Raw genomic sequence first — 17280 nt, 5'->3', positions numbered from 1 at the left:
CGCCAAGCTGAGGTGGCGGAAAACAGTACTTCCTTCAAAAGCAAACAAAAGAATGGATAGCTGGCCAGGGAATGGTGCCGCGTGGAGGTATGCAAAAGACCGAGAGAGATTCCTCTGGCGAATTGTCTTGCTAAAAAAAAGAAAAGAGTGACGAAGCTTTTTTCCAAATCACAAAATTGACTTTTGCGGTGTAATGAAGATTTTGGAATCAGTACCTGCAGTGGAATTTCTTTTTATGCGAAAAGTGGCATTGCTCTACAGGTAGCCATTAATATTTGCACGCGTATCACTCTGTTGATTTGTAAATAGCTTTAAATATAAAAGCAGCATGGTAAAACATGCCAGGCAATTCGATATACAAACTAGACATAACTAACTCTCGGAAATTTGAGTTCCAGATGAAGCTCTCCGGCCTTGTTGCAAACGTTTTTTCAAACGCTCGCTCAGAACCGCATTTTCATCCAACTCAAGGGTACCATCATCTCCATTTAGACTCACTAGGCTGCCGTCTGCCTCAATTCTGTAGCCTTCAAGTAGCGAGCCTGCTGGACTGCTCAAGTCATCCAAGTTTTGGTTAAGACTTTCACTTTCATGATTCACATGTACGATACCTTTAACCTCGTTATCTTCTGCTCCCTCATTTCTCGATGCAGATGCACTGTGGATCGATGTAACAATGAGCTCCTTTAATCTGTTTCTTCTTTCAGGTAATCCGGAATTCTTCAACTTATCAATAGACTTCTCAAGATCAATGTTGGCCCCCGTGATCTTTTCATCTCTTTTCCGTTTGGTGGTTTCACGAATACGTTCAGCTTCCTCGACTTTCTTCTGCAATGCTTCACTTTGTATATTTTCCACGGAAATTTTGGAATAACTCTCCAAGAAATCACTGAACTTCTTGAAAAAGCTATTCCTAGCAAACTCATCAGCATCTGGATCCTCTTTGAAGTACTTCATAATGGTATTGAATCTCTCTAAGACAATCAACTTTTTGTTGTCGAGATTGTTTACCTCTCTCCTCATTGCTGGCATCTCTCTATATACAATCTTTAAAAATCTGTCTTCCGGATGAAACAAGCCAGGATTACTCAAATTACCAGTAGTCAACGAGGTATCAATGTTGTTGACACTGGAAATCAATGACACACAATCTTTTTCCAAATGTTCGATCGAAATATTAGATGCACCCTTAACAGCTTTTAAGTCATTGACAAACTTCTGGACTTCAGGAAAGTCTTTTCGAACAATTTTTTCTAGGAATTGCAGGAAGGACATCGAGTTGTTGTGATTCTTCAAGAAACTCAACCTTTGTAAGGTGCTCAGCCTAAACCCAAATGCTTTTTTGTTATCGGTGTTCATATAATTTCCTAGCAGTAGAATAATTTCAAATAACATTTTCAATGATTCGGAGCTTTCGATACTTCTGGTAGCCTCTTCGACCAGATCCAGTTGTTTATTCAGCAATTGGTAATCCTCCTTGAAGGAGGTAATAACATTTAAAACCCTCATACGTGATCTCCAGTAATGATTCAAATTATAGAAAGTTTCGACATATATTCTATCAGGTCTGGCTAATTCGTTTGGATCTTTATCTGGTTTGCTGATGATCCCCTTTGAATTCCATTCTGTTGAATATGGCTCTAAATTCTTTCCTAATGTATTTGATATCTCGCATAATTCGGGCTTGGCTAGTAACTCCATAATTTTTTGTCTTTGTAAAATTTCCTGTGAACAATGCAATATTTTAGTTACAATTTCCATATCAGAATCTTTATTTAGAGGTTGAAGACAAATATTAAATTCTTGTCTGTGCTGCGCACTTAAAAACGATTTCTTTTCGACATCAGCTTTAATAGTTTTTGGATTCATTTTGGCCTCGAATGCAGCAAATAAATCTTCTATGTTATCAAAGATACCCTTTTCTCTGAAAACTTCAGCAAACTGTTCGATATTCATATCGGACCATAGTGAGTTTTCAATGTCATCGATTTTTTCCCAGTGCAACTGCTTTAATTTCTTCTTCGTCCTTGGCAAATGATCAAACGGACTTGATGTGATGATAGGAGACATCGAAGAAACACTTTTACCAGAAAACATCAGGGGTGGCGGTGGTGGAGGTGATGGGGGAGGTGATGGAATAGGAGAACCGGATGTATTAATGTGTATTGGTGGTGGAGGAGGAGGAGGAGGAGGAGGAGGAGGTGCTGGTGCTGGTGCTGGTGCTGGTGCTTGTGGAGATGATAGAGATGATGATGAACTAGGTGATGGCAATGTAGGTGATGCCTCTACATTAGCCCTAATTACCGTTGATGAGGATGACTGTGAACCTTGAGAAGAGGCATCCAGAGACTTGGAATCGGAGGTAAACTTATCTGCTGCTAATAAATCAGAATTTCTGATGATTGCAGAAGTTTCATTTGCCAAGGTAGGCTCAGTGATCTCAGCTGAAAGAGGTAAGGATACATTTGCTTGTTCTATTCTTTCCAGAGATTCATTTGATTGATGAATAGGTGCTGTATTATGTTTATCATATACTTCATCGCTCGTTATTGATTTTCTGCTGATTGGCAGATCATTGTCGTCATCTTCAATTGTTTCATTGTCAAAGTGTTTCATAGTATTATCTCTTGGCACTCTAACTTTCATTTTATCCTTAGATTTGTATCCAGCCTCTATTTCTATTTCCTCAGATGCCTCTTCTTCACAAATTTCATTTCCGTTACCTTGAGAATGTTGAACATACTTACGCTGGATGTTTCCACTTGCATGCTCTGTAGTATTAATCGAGTTGATATCTATAGCTTCAAATATTTTCCCTTCAGTTTGGTACTCAGCAGTACTCATGGAGCCAGGTTGCTTGACAATACCAGTTCTTATAATGTGTTTTTTATGATCTAAATCGTCATTAGTTTCTTCATTGGATCCAATGTTAAGAGTAATCATTTTCTTCTTATTTTTGTCATCAGCATTATAGGAAAGACCAATAAAATCAGCTGATTTCGAATCTTCATGCAATGGGGTATTTAGATCTTTAACGTGAAAGTCATCGGTGTTCGTTACTTCAGTAATAGGCTGTTTTCTACCGACTTTTTGTTCCAACTCTCCTAAAAACGGTCTCATCGAATTCATGTCCATCTTTTTCACAGTTATCGGATTGACTACAGGACCCGCATTAAATTCGGCCTTAGGTTGAACCTTCTTCCCTGTAGTATACATCTCTTGTGTTTTACGAACCAATTCGTCCGAATCTTCATCATAATTCTCATCGCCTTTAAGAGATAGCTGGAATTTTAGGTTGTCGCATAATTGCTCAATCTCACTGAGCTCGGATCTTAACTTTTTAGATTTAGATGTATCAATCCTATCCATTGTGCCATATGGATCTAATGTCTTCTTAGCGTTTCTTTCTTCTTCATCTTCATATTTCGACTCTTGTATCCTTAGATCCTGCAAAGTTGATTGGAGCTTGTTCAACCGCTCAAGTGCCTCCAACTTTCTTTGCTCCAACGATTCCTGATTCGCTAGTTTACTTTGATACTTAATAACGTTGTTGGCATCTTTTTCCAAAAACTTTAATCTTTTCCTTAGGGAATTCAAAGTTTGCATATCTGCATCTCTATCCCTTGCAGTTCTGTCTTTGGTTAATTTGACGTCTTTAGCATCTGGAATTTGGTCAAGGTACTCTTCAAAGTCTGTGTTTTCAAGAGTCCTAGCTTCTTTTTCTAAAGATTCCAATGAAACTATTGTTCCAGATAAGGGTTTGTGACCAGAAGCAACCCTAGACCTGGACTTAGCCGAATGTCTAATATTCGATGAAATCGCAGACCTTCCCGGTGTTGGGCGCAACTCAACTAAATGCTGTTTAGGTTTATTACTATCAGCTGCAATTATCGTTTTTCTCGCATATTCCTCTGCTTCGAGTTTGGTCTTCTTTAGTTCATTGTTAATCACGTATAGCTCCGCATCTTTGCGGTCAATAATTTCACGAAATTTTCTAATCGTTTCATCTCTGTGAATTAGCTCATTTTGTAAGGTATGAACCATACCTTGAGATCCATCATCCAATTGTTTCTTCAAATTATCTCTTTCCGCCTCTAGTTTTTCAATCTCTAGCTTCGTGCGCTTCTGTTCTTGCAACGCTTGTTTTGCGGTGTCATCACTCCTGTAAGCAGCTAATAATTTGTTGATGCTAATGTTCATGTTATTATCATCAACTGATGTTGCCATTGTGATGTTTGACACAAAATCATTGGTTAACTTTAGATTTCGTATCAAATCCTCATTGGTTTCATCTGAGTTTGCATTAAGAAAAATACTTTGGATTAGTGACAACAAATAGTCACCTATCTTAGTACCTTTAGAATTACGCCATAAAGCGGTCAATAAAGAAGTCGGGTCTTCAAAATTGATGTCTTGCTGTTTGAATTCGTTAGTTTTCCGCAACTCTAAATCATCGTTGTTATTCAGTGTATTCAGGTCCTCCAACAAGATGTTAACCTCAGGTATTTCTAGCAATTCGCAACGATCCATCAACTCGTGTAAACCAGACGCTTGCAAGATTCTACGCATCTGTAGACGCTCTTTCAAGGCGCCAGCATTTTCAATAATTAATCTTAATAAGAGAAGGGTAGATTCTGCATAACCCGCAATATAAGAAATGTCCATTGGGCCGCTAAACTTAAATTCGGGAAAAGAACCAACTTTAGAACCCAGTTTCCCGTGTCCCAAGAAAGTACGTAAAGAACACCAAATCCATGCTTCATATCTGGTAACACCATTAATGTTTGACAAAATAACCTGCGAACGTTTATCAAGTCGAACATTTGTAGTGCTGTTTTCATAGAACTCTTTGATGTATATCAAATGGCAGTTCTCGTTGATATTCTTTTTTAGTGTTGAGTAAAGAGGACGAGGATTATTGTATGTAAAAGAATAATGAGTAATAATGTCAATCGCCAACTTTTTAACCCAGGCTCTTGGTGACAGCATGCCTCCAAAAATTACGGGAATAAATAAAGACATCATTGAGTTTATTTTTTCAGTGCCTGCAGTCGACAAGGCTATCACCTTAATGCATCTAAACAATCTTGCCTCTTTTTCAATAATTGTTTGATACGATTCTGAAACATTAGTAAACATTTTCGTTTTATGTTGCACAGGTAGTTGTAGCAATGGTTTAGTCTTGTACAAATTGTTCAAGACGTTACATAAACACACAGCACCATCTTGATTTAAAAAATCAATCATCCAATTTAGATCTTCGGAAGTGAGATAAACTTCCAATTCCTTTAGTTGTTCAGTAGTAATGGTATTGTTTAAAAGCAGAGTAATAAAACTAATTGGTTCAGCCTGTGCTTTCATTTGCATTTGAATTGCATCATTTGGTCCAGCAGACGGCCGAAACTCAGGTAGTTCTTTTAGTCTCTGTCTTTTAAACTCAGTTAATTTCTGTTGACGAATCAACATCCATTTCCTTTCAATTGAGTAATTTAACATTTCGGCTTTGGCATTTTCAGGCAAACTCTCAAAATCTCTAGTTTGCATAACTTCTGTAAACATTCTTTCAATTTCGTTAGGATCACTTGGTGGCTCTAAGACAAAATCATCAGAGATGGTATGCCGGTGAGTTTTTCTAAAGCCTGAACCTCCAATTATCTTCTTTGCATGATTTTGAGACAAACTATGGAATGTGTGTGTTGAAGAGGTGCCTATACTTGCATTAGTATTCACTCTAGAAATTGAGTCAAATGATGAGTTATCTCCAAAGCTGTTACTGACTTTGCCTTTGGAAAAAAAACCATTATTCGATGCACTTCTGGGATTAATACTATTGACTGATTGGGCTGATAAATCCTTCGGCCGTTCCATCGAATGAGATGAAACATTGGAGGAATTATTTGTCCTCGATTTACGCATGCTTCCAATGAGAGAGTTCATTATACCACCATTAATGTTTTCTGAGCCAGAACTCTCTGATTTCTTGGAAGCTTTCATAAAGTGGTCAGTATGTTTCAAAGTGGTTCAAGAATATGACGGAATTTGATTGTTTCAGGGAAAAAAATTTAGATGGTAATGCAGAAATTATTCTCTTTCTCTATCTTTTTTCTGAGTAATTAAGAATCTGTTTGGATTGATCAAAACCCAAACAGTATGACAAAAAAAAATCGGAAAAGCGCAAAACTAGCTGTTTATCTAAATAGAGAAGAATAAAATTGTTTGATGAAGCACCAGCTTGAAATGACAATTGAAGCAGTTTGTATAAACTGGAACGGTCAACTATTAGCAGGAAACCGATACTATTGGTGTAGGGGTATATTTAGAAACGGTGCTAAGACGCAATTGGTACCCGTCAAAGATGGCCGATGTGCTTAAAGATTGTATTATGTCAAATAAAACCAGCACCTAAGTATAGGTGAGCAGCACTTACAAATAGAGCCCATTTCTCTCCACGAATTTCTGCAATTCACCGAAAGCAGGTGTTTTTTATGCGCCAAAAGACAGTGGCGCATAGAAAACTCTCTGCAGGACCATTTATTCGTGGCGCATTGGATGCAGCTACTTTACTGAAATCGGATAACGATGGTGTATTCTTCATGATGGACAAAGCAGTATCAATTAATGACAACATTAGATCTCCCTACACTTTATAAGAATGTCTAGAGAATACAGTGATCTAGTTGGGGATGGTGGTCCACAATATAATGATCAAATACAAGACGAAATAAGTATATTTGATCCTCTGTCAGAAACAAGCAATGAAAGTAGTAACGATAATGATAACATTCCATTGAGTATGGACGTGGTGACGCCATCATCTGGATCAGATCTAAAGGCAGCATTTTTCAATATGACCAACTCGATAGTAGGGGCTGGTATAGTGGGGATACCCATGGCTTTTCTGAATTCAGGATTATTTTTAGGTGTGTTGTTAATGACCGTTTTGACAATAGTAAATGATTGGACACTCCGTTTAATCATTATTAATACCAAGTTGTCTGGGACGAAAACCTATACAGGTTTTGTCACATATACGTATGGCAAGCTAGGTAAGGTAGTTGTTTTGTTGTCACAAGGTCTATTTGCGTTTGGTGGCAGTATCGGGTTCATAATTATTATTGGAGACTCTATTCCTCATGTTATAAGGCCCCTTTTTGCCAATGAGATCAACAACTCTGCAATATTATCGTACATACTTAGTAGAAATTCTATTATGGCTTTCTGCGTTTGTGCTGTTTGCTTTCCATTGTCTATAATTAAGGATATTTCACTACTTGCAAAAGCAAGCGGACTTGCACTAGTCAGTATGTCCATCATCATTTCAATAGTGGTGTTCAAAGCGCCCTTTGTATCGTCTGACTTTAAAGGAACAATACCAACATTGAGCTATTTTGTTAATGTTGGATTTTTTCAAGCTGTAAGTGTGATCTCCTTTGCCTTAGTTTGTCATCATAATACAACATTCATATATGACTCAATAAACACACCTACGTTGGACAGATTCAACAGAGTCGTACATATATCATGTGCTATATCTGGATTTGTTTGTTGTCTGATGGGCGTATGTGGATTTCTAAATTTTGGTAATAAAACTAAAGGAAATATCTTAAACAATTTCCCAAGTGACGATTTGTTGGTGAATGTTGCAAGATTGTGCTTTGGTATGAATATGATAACAACTTTACCATTGGAGGTTTATGTTTTAAGAGAGGTTATTAAGGACCTATATATAATTTATAAAGCCAATTTGAATCCAAGCTACAAATTTCAAGGTTTCTCTAAATTGCAACATTTGGCAACCACAGCAATCCTAATTTTAATTCCTTTAATAATTGCTCTCAACACGTGTAACTTGGGCGCTGTGTTAGAGATAGTAGGTGCTACATCTGGTTCATTGATAGCTTATATTTTGCCACCACTCTGTTACAACAAACTAACTAAGAGAAACCATACTCTGAAGCAGCAAATTCCATATTACGCTTGTGCAACATTTGGGTTTCTGGTGATGGTTTTATCAACTGCACAGACAATACATGCTACTTTTAGCTCACCTAGTAATAGCCATTGTATTTGAGGGTAGCTTTTTTTTTCGTTGCTGAACATTTGATATAGTATAACCTCTCTATTTTGGAACTAAATGTGTCGATGGAGAATTTCAGATGTTTTGTAAATTAATTACGTCGTGAATTTGTCTTAGACTATTAAGAATATCAATTTCCGTATTTTCAGTAGTCTGCGTAGTAGAGTCCACACTGCTAGTAGAAGTCATTTGGCTATCTATCTCAGTCTCTTGCATTTGTTCCTCTGGATGAATATTGGCTGCCACATCGCTATTTGTATTATCCCCTCCCGGCTTTCCCGCTAATCTTAAATTTTCGTTTTTTTGATCCTTTACCTTCGCCAACTTTCTTTTTTCTTCCTCCTCTTCCTCTTCCTCCTCCTCCTCTTCCTCATCATCAACAATTCTTAGTTTCGTAGGTCTCTTGTTCTCCACATTATTGAACACTTCAGGTTCACCAGAGCTATTACGTAACATATCCCTGATTCTACCCAGTTCTACAGAAACTTGATGCTCTTCGGAAATTTCATCTTCATCAGAGGTATCGCTTTCATGGGAACTTTCTCCTGACATGATGACATTCTCCTCATCATTAGACAAACTTTTCCCTCCTCTTAATAAATCAATGAGTAGCTCTCTGTCTGGCTTTGAGGCTGCTGCTGTTATTTCTAAATCCTTTTCAGTATCTACGACAAGATTATCGTCTAAATCACTAACATCATCAACATCTAGTGATCCGTCCATTAAAGAGTTATATTGTTCTTTGGTAATCAAACCATGTCTTTTTTGTAATAGCTGATGCAGCTTTATCTCCCTTTCAAAGAAGTTAGGATCTTCATTGGCTTCTTCATCACTGTCATAAATCATATGTTTAGACAAATTTGCCCGTCGCTTAATTTCACCATCTGAAACAATTTCATTATCGTCTTCAACAATTCTCCTTCTTTTATGTGTTTTCTTTTTATCTTTGGATTTCTTGCTTTTTTTTCTTCTGAGTTTTTTGCCCATTTCAACCAACTGACCATCAACTGTCCGTTTCATCGCTTTGCCTTTGATTCTGTTTTCTAAAGATTGCAACCTAGTCTCCATTAATTCTAATTCATCCTGTTGTTCATCTCCAGAGCCAGCCAAATCATCGCCATCATTAACAACTTCATCCCCATAGCTGTCATCTTCGAGGTATGAGTCATAACCATCATTAAGGTCAGGATCATCATCAACATCATCAACATTTTGTCTTTTCCGCCTTTTATTATATTGATGTAACTGTTGAATTTCTATGTTTGGGTCATCGAGAATATCTTCCAACATATCAGGATCAACCGGGGTTTCCATTGCTTGTTCGACATTTGTTTTAAAATCTAAAAGCTTTTGGGCACTTTTGGATATAAAGGCACCGTTGACTATGCCACCCACATTACACAAAAGTCTAAAATAAGGGTTTGATCTATATTCCCCCTGTAAGGTTCCTGCAAACCTATAGACATTCAGTGGACCAATCGGGTCTTTGCCATCAAAAGTCTGGGTCAATTCATCGTACCATTGCTGCAAGTATTTAGAGAGTGTGTCAAGAACCGCTGTCATATCTTTAAAAAATAACAAAGAAACAAGTAAAATGGTCTTTCTTTTATCAGGCATCAAATCATCTCTGAACTTTACATCTTTATTACCCCTTCTTTCGGTCTTTCTTCTTTCCTTAAATGTTAGGCTTCCCAGTGCCATTGGATCGCCACTCATTAGGTATGTCTTTATATCACTATCAAAAGTTTCATCAAAGACAGCCAAATCGATGAAAGCATAAGGTGAATGCTGGCATATCTTGGTAAAATGATGCATAAAGAAGTTTGTGAGATTCCCGAAGTCTAGTTTCAATTTTGGAGAGACATCTGCATTTTTAAACTCGTATAAAGCATGCATGAAGTCAAGTCTGAATAGCTTGAGAATATTTCTTTCCCATTTTAAAAGTAGTTTTCTGAAGTAAAACAAAACCAAATTTAGCTTTTCTTCTTCAACTTCTTGGTATTGTTTGAATAGCCAAATATGTGTGCTGACAATATTATCGTGAAATAACAGATCCTTGAAGTCCTCGCATCTCCCCCTATCGAGTTCCTTGTATCTATTCAAAGCATTTTTTGTCAAATTAGATCTATCTTGACCATCATAGATGTCGTCTTCATTGAAGTCATCTGAATATTTTCTGAATAGCATAATAGGAATTGATAACTTTGAAATATAGGACAAGACTTTTAATACAACATGTGTAAATTCAATCATTTCCAATCCAAACAAGTACGATCTTCTATGGGCGTCTTGAGGCAATCTTAGCAAACTCTTAACTTCACTTTCAATTTCAAATACCAGTCTTAAAACAGCTTCTCCCGTTTGAACTAATGCCTTTAGAACCATCTTATCGTCACTTAACATTTTGCTATCCTCAAAATTCTCGTAAGAGTGAATGGTAAGCGCAGATGAGAGAATGTTTTTTAAAACACAGGTTGTCACCCTTAAACAATCATAATTCACTTTCGTGTATGTTGGAATAAACACATTTATCAAATCCTTTATGGTCTTTCCCGTGAAACAACAGTAGAAGTATTTATATTTAGAAACTGTTCTTAAGCCTCTTTTGTGGACAGATTGGTAGCACATTTCAAAGCGTAATATCCAATTGACCACAAAGAAAAAATCATAATCTAGCTTGTAAATCTTCTTTTCTTCAGGATGGACGAGCCCTTCTAGAATCATACTATACATTTCCCTGAACACAATAGGGAACCCATTCTCAATGAAGTCTTGGACAAATTTACTCAATAATTCTCTGCTTCTGATATTTAATCTAACAATCTTTTCGTGACCCTCATTTTCCTTTTTGTTGATTCTATTGAATATTTTACCACTTTCGATTTTAGACACATTTTTATCTAATAATCCTACGATATTTGTATCTCTCAACTTATCTTGACCTGACAAAACACGAGTTCCATTTTTTCGGTCTTGAACACTTATCAATGAACCAAATTTAGCGTGCCTGGTTGAGCTCTTGGATTTGAATGACCGGATGTTTTCCTTTTCTTTCATTTTAAGTTGGCGAAGCCTATCATTAATATTGGAAACATTTCGATCATTAGTTTCATCTCGAGCATCAGCTATAGCTGCGCTTTTAGGCAATGAGTCAAGAGCATTTCCTGCTTTACCGATATCGTCAACCAATGACTTCGGATCAACAGAAACAAATGAATAGTAATAGAAATCCAAACAGGCAGTGCCCAAAATTCGACTTTCAAATTCATTTGATAAGTTAGAAGCAATAGTTTGAACTATGGGTAGAATCTTGTACTTTCTATAAACTTCAAGTACAACTTCCAAGGAAATATCCTCTTCTAAAATACCAGGCGGTAGCTCCTGAAAAACATTGATGACATGACTTTTATTCTTTTTGGCTGTATTGGCATCTGAAGGTTTGATTCTTAAAATGTTGGTGAAAAGCGTCAAACAAAGGTTTAAGATGATATTGTCACGGTGAGTTACTTCACTCCTCTCAAGCTGTAAAACAGGTATAATTAAGGCAACAAGATACTTGAATATCTTTCCCTTTTTATAGTGAAGTAATCTATGCTTATATTCGATTTGTGCTCGTTTAAGTTTCAGTAAACCAGTATCGTCCACATCATCATTTCCCAGAGTGATCGGGGTCATCAACTTAGTTATTAGTTCCAAACACGATAGTAATAGTTTAATTATATCCGGATCTGCATTTGCAACATCTGTAGTCCCAAATTGAACAACTATTGGAACCAGATCGTTGATTAATAAACCGCTATCATGGCATGCTGAAGCCACAACATGCACGTTCTTTTCTTCATCTACAACCTTCAATAATCTTTTTATATCACGTAAACATCCAGCTGCCTCAATACCAAGAATGTAATCTTGCGGCGGATTCAAGTCGAACCCACCAAGTGCTGAACAAAGCATTGCAACTCTACGCTTAATATGGTCTTCATCCTTAGTAGCGGTTAGAGACACAGAAGTCAAGGGATTCTTGGTCATATTCATTTTTTGCTGCAATCTTTCTTCTCTTTTTATCTTCTCTTTGCTTCCGTCAACTTCTTCGTCCTCATATTCCTCTAGGTCTGAGAGAAGATCTTTATCGATATTCTCATCGTCTTCAAAGTTACTATCCATATTTTTCTCTATTAGTTCCTCAAAATCCAACTCATCTTGCTCGTAAAAAACATCATCTTCTATTGTACTCATTGCTAGTTGCTTGAGCCTCTCTAATCTGCTCCCGGATATATCTCTAGAGTCTTCGTAGAAAGGTTTCAAATTGCGAGACACGAAATTAACATTCAATTACTCTTCCCATAGCTCCAACACGCGTTAGTTTAAGGAGGGGAAAAAATCGACACAAGTTTTATCGTGCGGTAACCTAAAATATAAAATTGTGCGACAATTAATTCCTTATTATGCTCCATAGTACATAGAGTAACGAAAATCGTGGAGTATAAGTTACTAAAATTGAAACAGTCAACAACTAACGTACAGATGATGTATCAGTCAGAATTTTTCCACACTCAGAAACAAATACAATACTCTCGTTATTGATGTCCTCAACTTCAATGATACCATCACTGGCAAATATTTCATTATTATACTTGCCACTCCGCTCTGATTGTAGCTTCACCGGAGTATCGATCTTCTCTATTTCAACAATAGGTTCGTCTTTTATTTCAGCATGTTCCAATTTTTCGTACTCAGCAAGTTCTTGATGCTTGTCTTCTGCCATATCTTTGATTTTATTGTCAATATCATCAATTATTTCTCCATGTTCTAAAAACTCATCCCCAGATTCCATCGTCAAATCAACAAAACCATCAATATCATCTTCCACTGAACTAGTTCTTCTTATTACTGGTTTAGAGTTAGAGAAATTGAGAAACCTTCGATTGGAAGGAAACAAGTTTATTTTTTGCCGTAAATCATTATACTCTTCTCGTGTTTTGACTAAAAATCCTATAAGCATTGATGGATCTACCTTTCCAAGACTTAGTAGTTTGATTTTGGTGGTATGCAGAGTTCCAAGCATTTTTGATTTATAGTCACTGCTACCTGCTTTTTTTAGATCATTCAAGAGTATCGCTTGCTGGGGTATATGCGGGTCCAAATATAACAGGTAGTCTGCTTGGCATCCCAAAAAGTAATGTGAAGACGAAGGCCTGCCACCAGCAATACCAACGCTATAGGGTAAATCAAGTGTTAACTTCAAGAATTCCCAATAAATCTTGTTAATATTATGAACTCCTAATCTCACACCACAAAGAATAAGTACAGGGGTAAACTTGTCTATATTTTTCTCATAACATGAATTCAACAAATCTTCTTCGTATATATCTCCTGAATCAGAGGATATATACACTTTTAGATTAGTGTCGACTTGTGACTCGTTGCAAAGCATTTCTATACTTCTGGCGGCGTTTGAAGGACCAAACCACTCCCCTGGCCTTCGTCCACAATACTTGGCGGCGTATAAAACCATATTGTGGATGGAGAATCTTGCATCAGGGGAGTCAGCAAATTGCTCGACAATTTCCCAATGGACCTTCATGTCTTCAGGTGCTGAACCTTGTAATCTCCAATTTCTTCCTAACTTTAAACTCACTAAAGCATTTGCCAAAAGAGTTTGACTAGTTCGGATCATACAACCCCAACCCGAGTCTGATGTGAATCCTTTCCCGAAATTTTGTATATCCATGTTCCCTCTCAAAATTGCGCCAAGGTGTATCGGAGGCGACCCATTTTCATCATATTTTATTAATGGAAACCCATATCGGTACGTAAACCATAACCTAGTTTGAAGATCATCTAAGGCATTCTGAGGATAGGTATAATTCAATTCAGAATGGAACTTCTGGTATGTGGTGTCTGATATTTTTTTCATAAACATTTTTATGTTGTCAATGGCATTGTTGTCAAACTTTTCTGGCTCGTCACCTGTATTCTTATCATCTAAAATCTTATCATAGTTGACATTAATCAACTGATCTTCGGAGTTTTCAGAATTTTCTATCTTTTCATAGGTAGCTCTACCAGCACATTTTGATATACCACTTTGCTCCTCACTTTTTTCATCCTCTTGATTTTCGTCGTTTACTTTATAATGCATTCCTAGGATAACAAGATCTGATTCGGATGAGCACTTATCTAAACCTCCAGGAAACTCCCAAATACGGTCCCACATGTTTTGTAATCCTGAAAAGTATACGTCATTGCCGTCGGCAATATCTTGAGAGCCCATATCTTTCCCTAAATTACAATTGGTAGGCTCTTATCTATATTGCTCCACTTAAAAATGAGTATTGGCAATTACTCAATACATTAACTAGTTGTCCCTATTGTATTCATCTGCCTGTGGAGGCTAACGAGCCCTTTTGGTTCTGAAAAAAATCCGTCGCGACGGTCTTCAATCTTGATTTTTTTAGTTGCATACGGGGCATGTGCATGAATTGGTCATTCTATTAACGGACTTCAGACATTCTATAAGCTCTATAGAGAGATCGTCAAAGCCGATTAAGAGAAACTGAGAAAACATAGAATATGCCGAAAAAAACCAGTAGAAGTAGTGACAGCAGCGGGAGAAGAAGTGGCAGAGGTGGTAGAAGAGGTGGTAGAAGAGGTGGCAGAGGTGGCAGAGGTGGTAGAAGAGGCGGAAGAGGAAGACAATTTGATGACAGATTAGAGGAAGATATTTCTAGTTTTGTCAATAAATCCGAAATACCTAACTATAATATGCTGCTTCGGGGAAAGAAAGTAGATTCTTCCATAAAGCTTAATAAAAAGTTGAAGCTATCCAAATTAAACCAAATAAACGATATGGTTGATTTAAATGGCGGTAACTTCAATAGTGTGGAAGAAATGTCTTTGAACTCCATGATCTATCAAAGCCCAAATACGAGGAGAAAATACGGCAAGGGAAACAGTCTGTTTGATGAGGTTAGATATACAAGTATGCATAGAGATGATATTTTAAAAAAAAGTTACAAGAAGGCAAATATTGAGTTCATCCAAGCAAAAGAAGTGTATGATCCGTCTAAATTGTTATTTAGGAAGCTAGCCGGAAAAAAAAACGTTGTTGTCACTAAGCTCCACCAAGCTGAAGATCAGTTACAAGATGAAATTATAACCCAGTTTGAACGACATATGGAAATTAACCATTATGGAAGTAACGATGATGCATCTGATACTGAAGTTCTGGAAATTGGAAAAACTTTAAGGTTTGGTGATGAAGAGAAATTTGTGGAGCAGCAGAAGTCAAGTATTGCTGACGCTGAAGAGACAGTGCACATGGCTGGTGATAAATCTACCGAGGAAAGTGAAATGGAACAGGAACACCTAGAACGTACAGAAGGCGGAATTAGTATTCGAAAGGTGGCTGAGAAAGATAACAATCTACCTATTTTTAGTGGCAGGTATACTGAAAATCCAAAAATAGAGTATACCATACTACCTAAAAAGAAAAATAAAAAATCAGAAATCACAATTGTAGATGACAACCTTGACACACAATATAACTTATCTTATGAGGAAGACGATAGCGATTCTGAGGATAAATACAAGGAAACTGATTTTATGACCCCACATAGTGACAATTATATTTCTGACAACCTGAACGTGAATAGTTCCGAGGAGGATGGTTCAGATACAGAGGAGGTACAAGTAGGGAAGTTATTGTTTACAATGAAAACAACTAAAAATGGCGAGAACTTCATTGAACTTCCTCCATTAGGTAGATCCAGAAATAAATTCAAAACTGAAAATGAAACTGAAAAAGTTTTATACTCAATCAAAACTGAAGACGACGACATGACAGTTAATGAAGTTATAGACCACGTAAATAGGAAACTTACTGGGACCAAACATACGCAGGTGGAACCAAAGGGAGCAGAAGACGAGGAACCGGAGTTTGGTTTTCTCGAAGAAGATTACGTTTCTTTTGACACAACTCAAATTAAGATCGAGAATATAAGGTATGGTGCAAATGTTGCTGATCATCAGTACTACATCCAAGCTCTGCACCTTTTGGGAGATGATGACTACCAATGGCTTTCTTGTAACGATTTAAGGGAAACTCTGGTTTCAAATGGTCTTCCAGATCATAGATTTGAAGCTTTTTTAAGAAGTGCCACAACTCATTTACACCTTTCAGATCAAAACGTTTTTAGTGATTACGAAGAAAAAGAAGAATCAGATGAAGAATTAGATGACGGTGACGATACCGATGATACTAATGACTTTATCGATGTAAATTTCAATCTCAAGTCTAGCAAAAGTGCAAAAGCAGCTAAGATTCAAAATGCAATAACATCTTCCGATAATGAAGAATCAGATGAAGAATTAGATGAAGAGTCACTTGAAGGTCTAGATGATCTTCTGGCCATGCACAAAATTAGCAAAGATTCATTTTTTGACCCTATTGAGGTCGCTACAAAAACAGTTAAGGCTACGGGTAAACATAAAAAGCTTAGAATGGAATTTAATACAGAAATTAGTTCAGAGTTGGAGGCATACATCTTAGATAAATATAAGTTGCACAAAGAAAAACGTAAAAATAATCGGATTGACCGAGAATATAGGAATGCATCCTATATGTTAATCAAATATCCATATTTACTTGAAATGTCCGATATTATTGCCGAATTCAAAGCCTTTTGGGCTAACCCGGAAAGAGAATGCATGAGATTTCCACCGCTGGATGTGCAAGTTAATGTTGTCCTAAAAACTTTGGCTGGACAATTTGGCTTTAAAGCGACTAGAAGAGGTAAAGCCCCGAAGTCCTTTTTAGAGATCAATAAAACATCCAAAAAACACAAGCAGCCTGAATGGGGGAACATTAAAAAGATGGCAGAGCGAAACCAAATATGTTTCCGGACAGATATAAAGTTGAGCCGGGAAGAAAGGCACGAACTCAAGCTTATCAGAAAAGGTGAAAAGGTAAGAATGAAAAACAATCGAAAAGGAAATTTCTCATACAAAGAAGGTGAGATTGTTGGTGCTAATGCAAAAGAAATTGACTCTTCAAGTATAGGTAGAAGATTATTGGAACGGATGGGTTGGCAAGATGGAGAAGCGTTGGGTCCCGAAAACAATAAAGGTATTATAGAACCCATCAAGGTAATTGTTAAGACTTCAAAGAGGGGTATCATGTAAATCTTTTTTTTTCTTTGTAT

The 17280-nt window shown here is 37.0% G+C and overlaps 5 protein-coding genes across 5 annotated transcripts; 2 read left to right on the top strand and 3 right to left on the bottom strand.

Annotated features, from left to right (window-relative positions):
* Positions 1-372: 372 nt before the first annotated feature.
* C5L36_0A02060 (uncharacterized protein) lies at positions 373-5994 on the bottom strand (the record flags this gene model as incomplete). The annotated part of the gene is made up of 1 exon (XM_029463218.1): positions 373-5994. The coding sequence occupies one exon, from the start codon at positions 5992-5994 to the stop codon at positions 373-375; it is 5622 nt and encodes a 1873-aa protein (XP_029319078.1).
* Positions 5995-6652: 658 nt separating this feature from the next.
* C5L36_0A02050 (uncharacterized protein) lies at positions 6653-8071 on the top strand (the record flags this gene model as incomplete). Its single annotated transcript, XM_029463217.1, has 1 exon — positions 6653-8071. The coding sequence occupies one exon, from the start codon at positions 6653-6655 to the stop codon at positions 8069-8071; it is 1419 nt and encodes a 472-aa protein (XP_029319077.1).
* An 81-nt stretch (positions 8072-8152) lies between these two features.
* Positions 8153-12313, bottom strand: C5L36_0A02040 (uncharacterized protein; the record flags this gene model as incomplete). The annotated part of the gene is made up of 1 exon (XM_029463216.1): positions 8153-12313. One exon carries the CDS (start codon positions 12311-12313, stop codon positions 8153-8155), a length of 4161 nt encoding a protein of 1386 aa, XP_029319076.1.
* Positions 12314-12590: 277 nt separating this feature from the next.
* On the bottom strand, positions 12591-14351 carry C5L36_0A02030 (uncharacterized protein; the record flags this gene model as incomplete). Its single annotated transcript, XM_029463215.1, has 1 exon — positions 12591-14351. The coding sequence occupies one exon, from the start codon at positions 14349-14351 to the stop codon at positions 12591-12593; it is 1761 nt and encodes a 586-aa protein (XP_029319075.1).
* A 299-nt stretch (positions 14352-14650) lies between these two features.
* On the top strand, positions 14651-17260 carry C5L36_0A02020 (uncharacterized protein; the record flags this gene model as incomplete). The annotated part of the gene is made up of 1 exon (XM_029463214.1): positions 14651-17260. The coding sequence occupies one exon, from the start codon at positions 14651-14653 to the stop codon at positions 17258-17260; it is 2610 nt and encodes an 869-aa protein (XP_029319074.1).
* Between the last annotated feature and the right edge of the window lie 20 nt (positions 17261-17280).

The sequence above is a fragment of the Pichia kudriavzevii genome, chromosome 1 (genome assembly GCF_003054445.1).
Source record: "Pichia kudriavzevii chromosome 1, complete sequence".
In the NCBI taxonomy this organism is placed as follows: domain Eukaryota; kingdom Fungi; phylum Ascomycota; class Pichiomycetes; order Pichiales; family Pichiaceae; genus Pichia; species Pichia kudriavzevii.
Note: the sequence above shows the minus strand (reverse complement) of the source record. Positions and strands in the feature narration are given on the sequence as shown.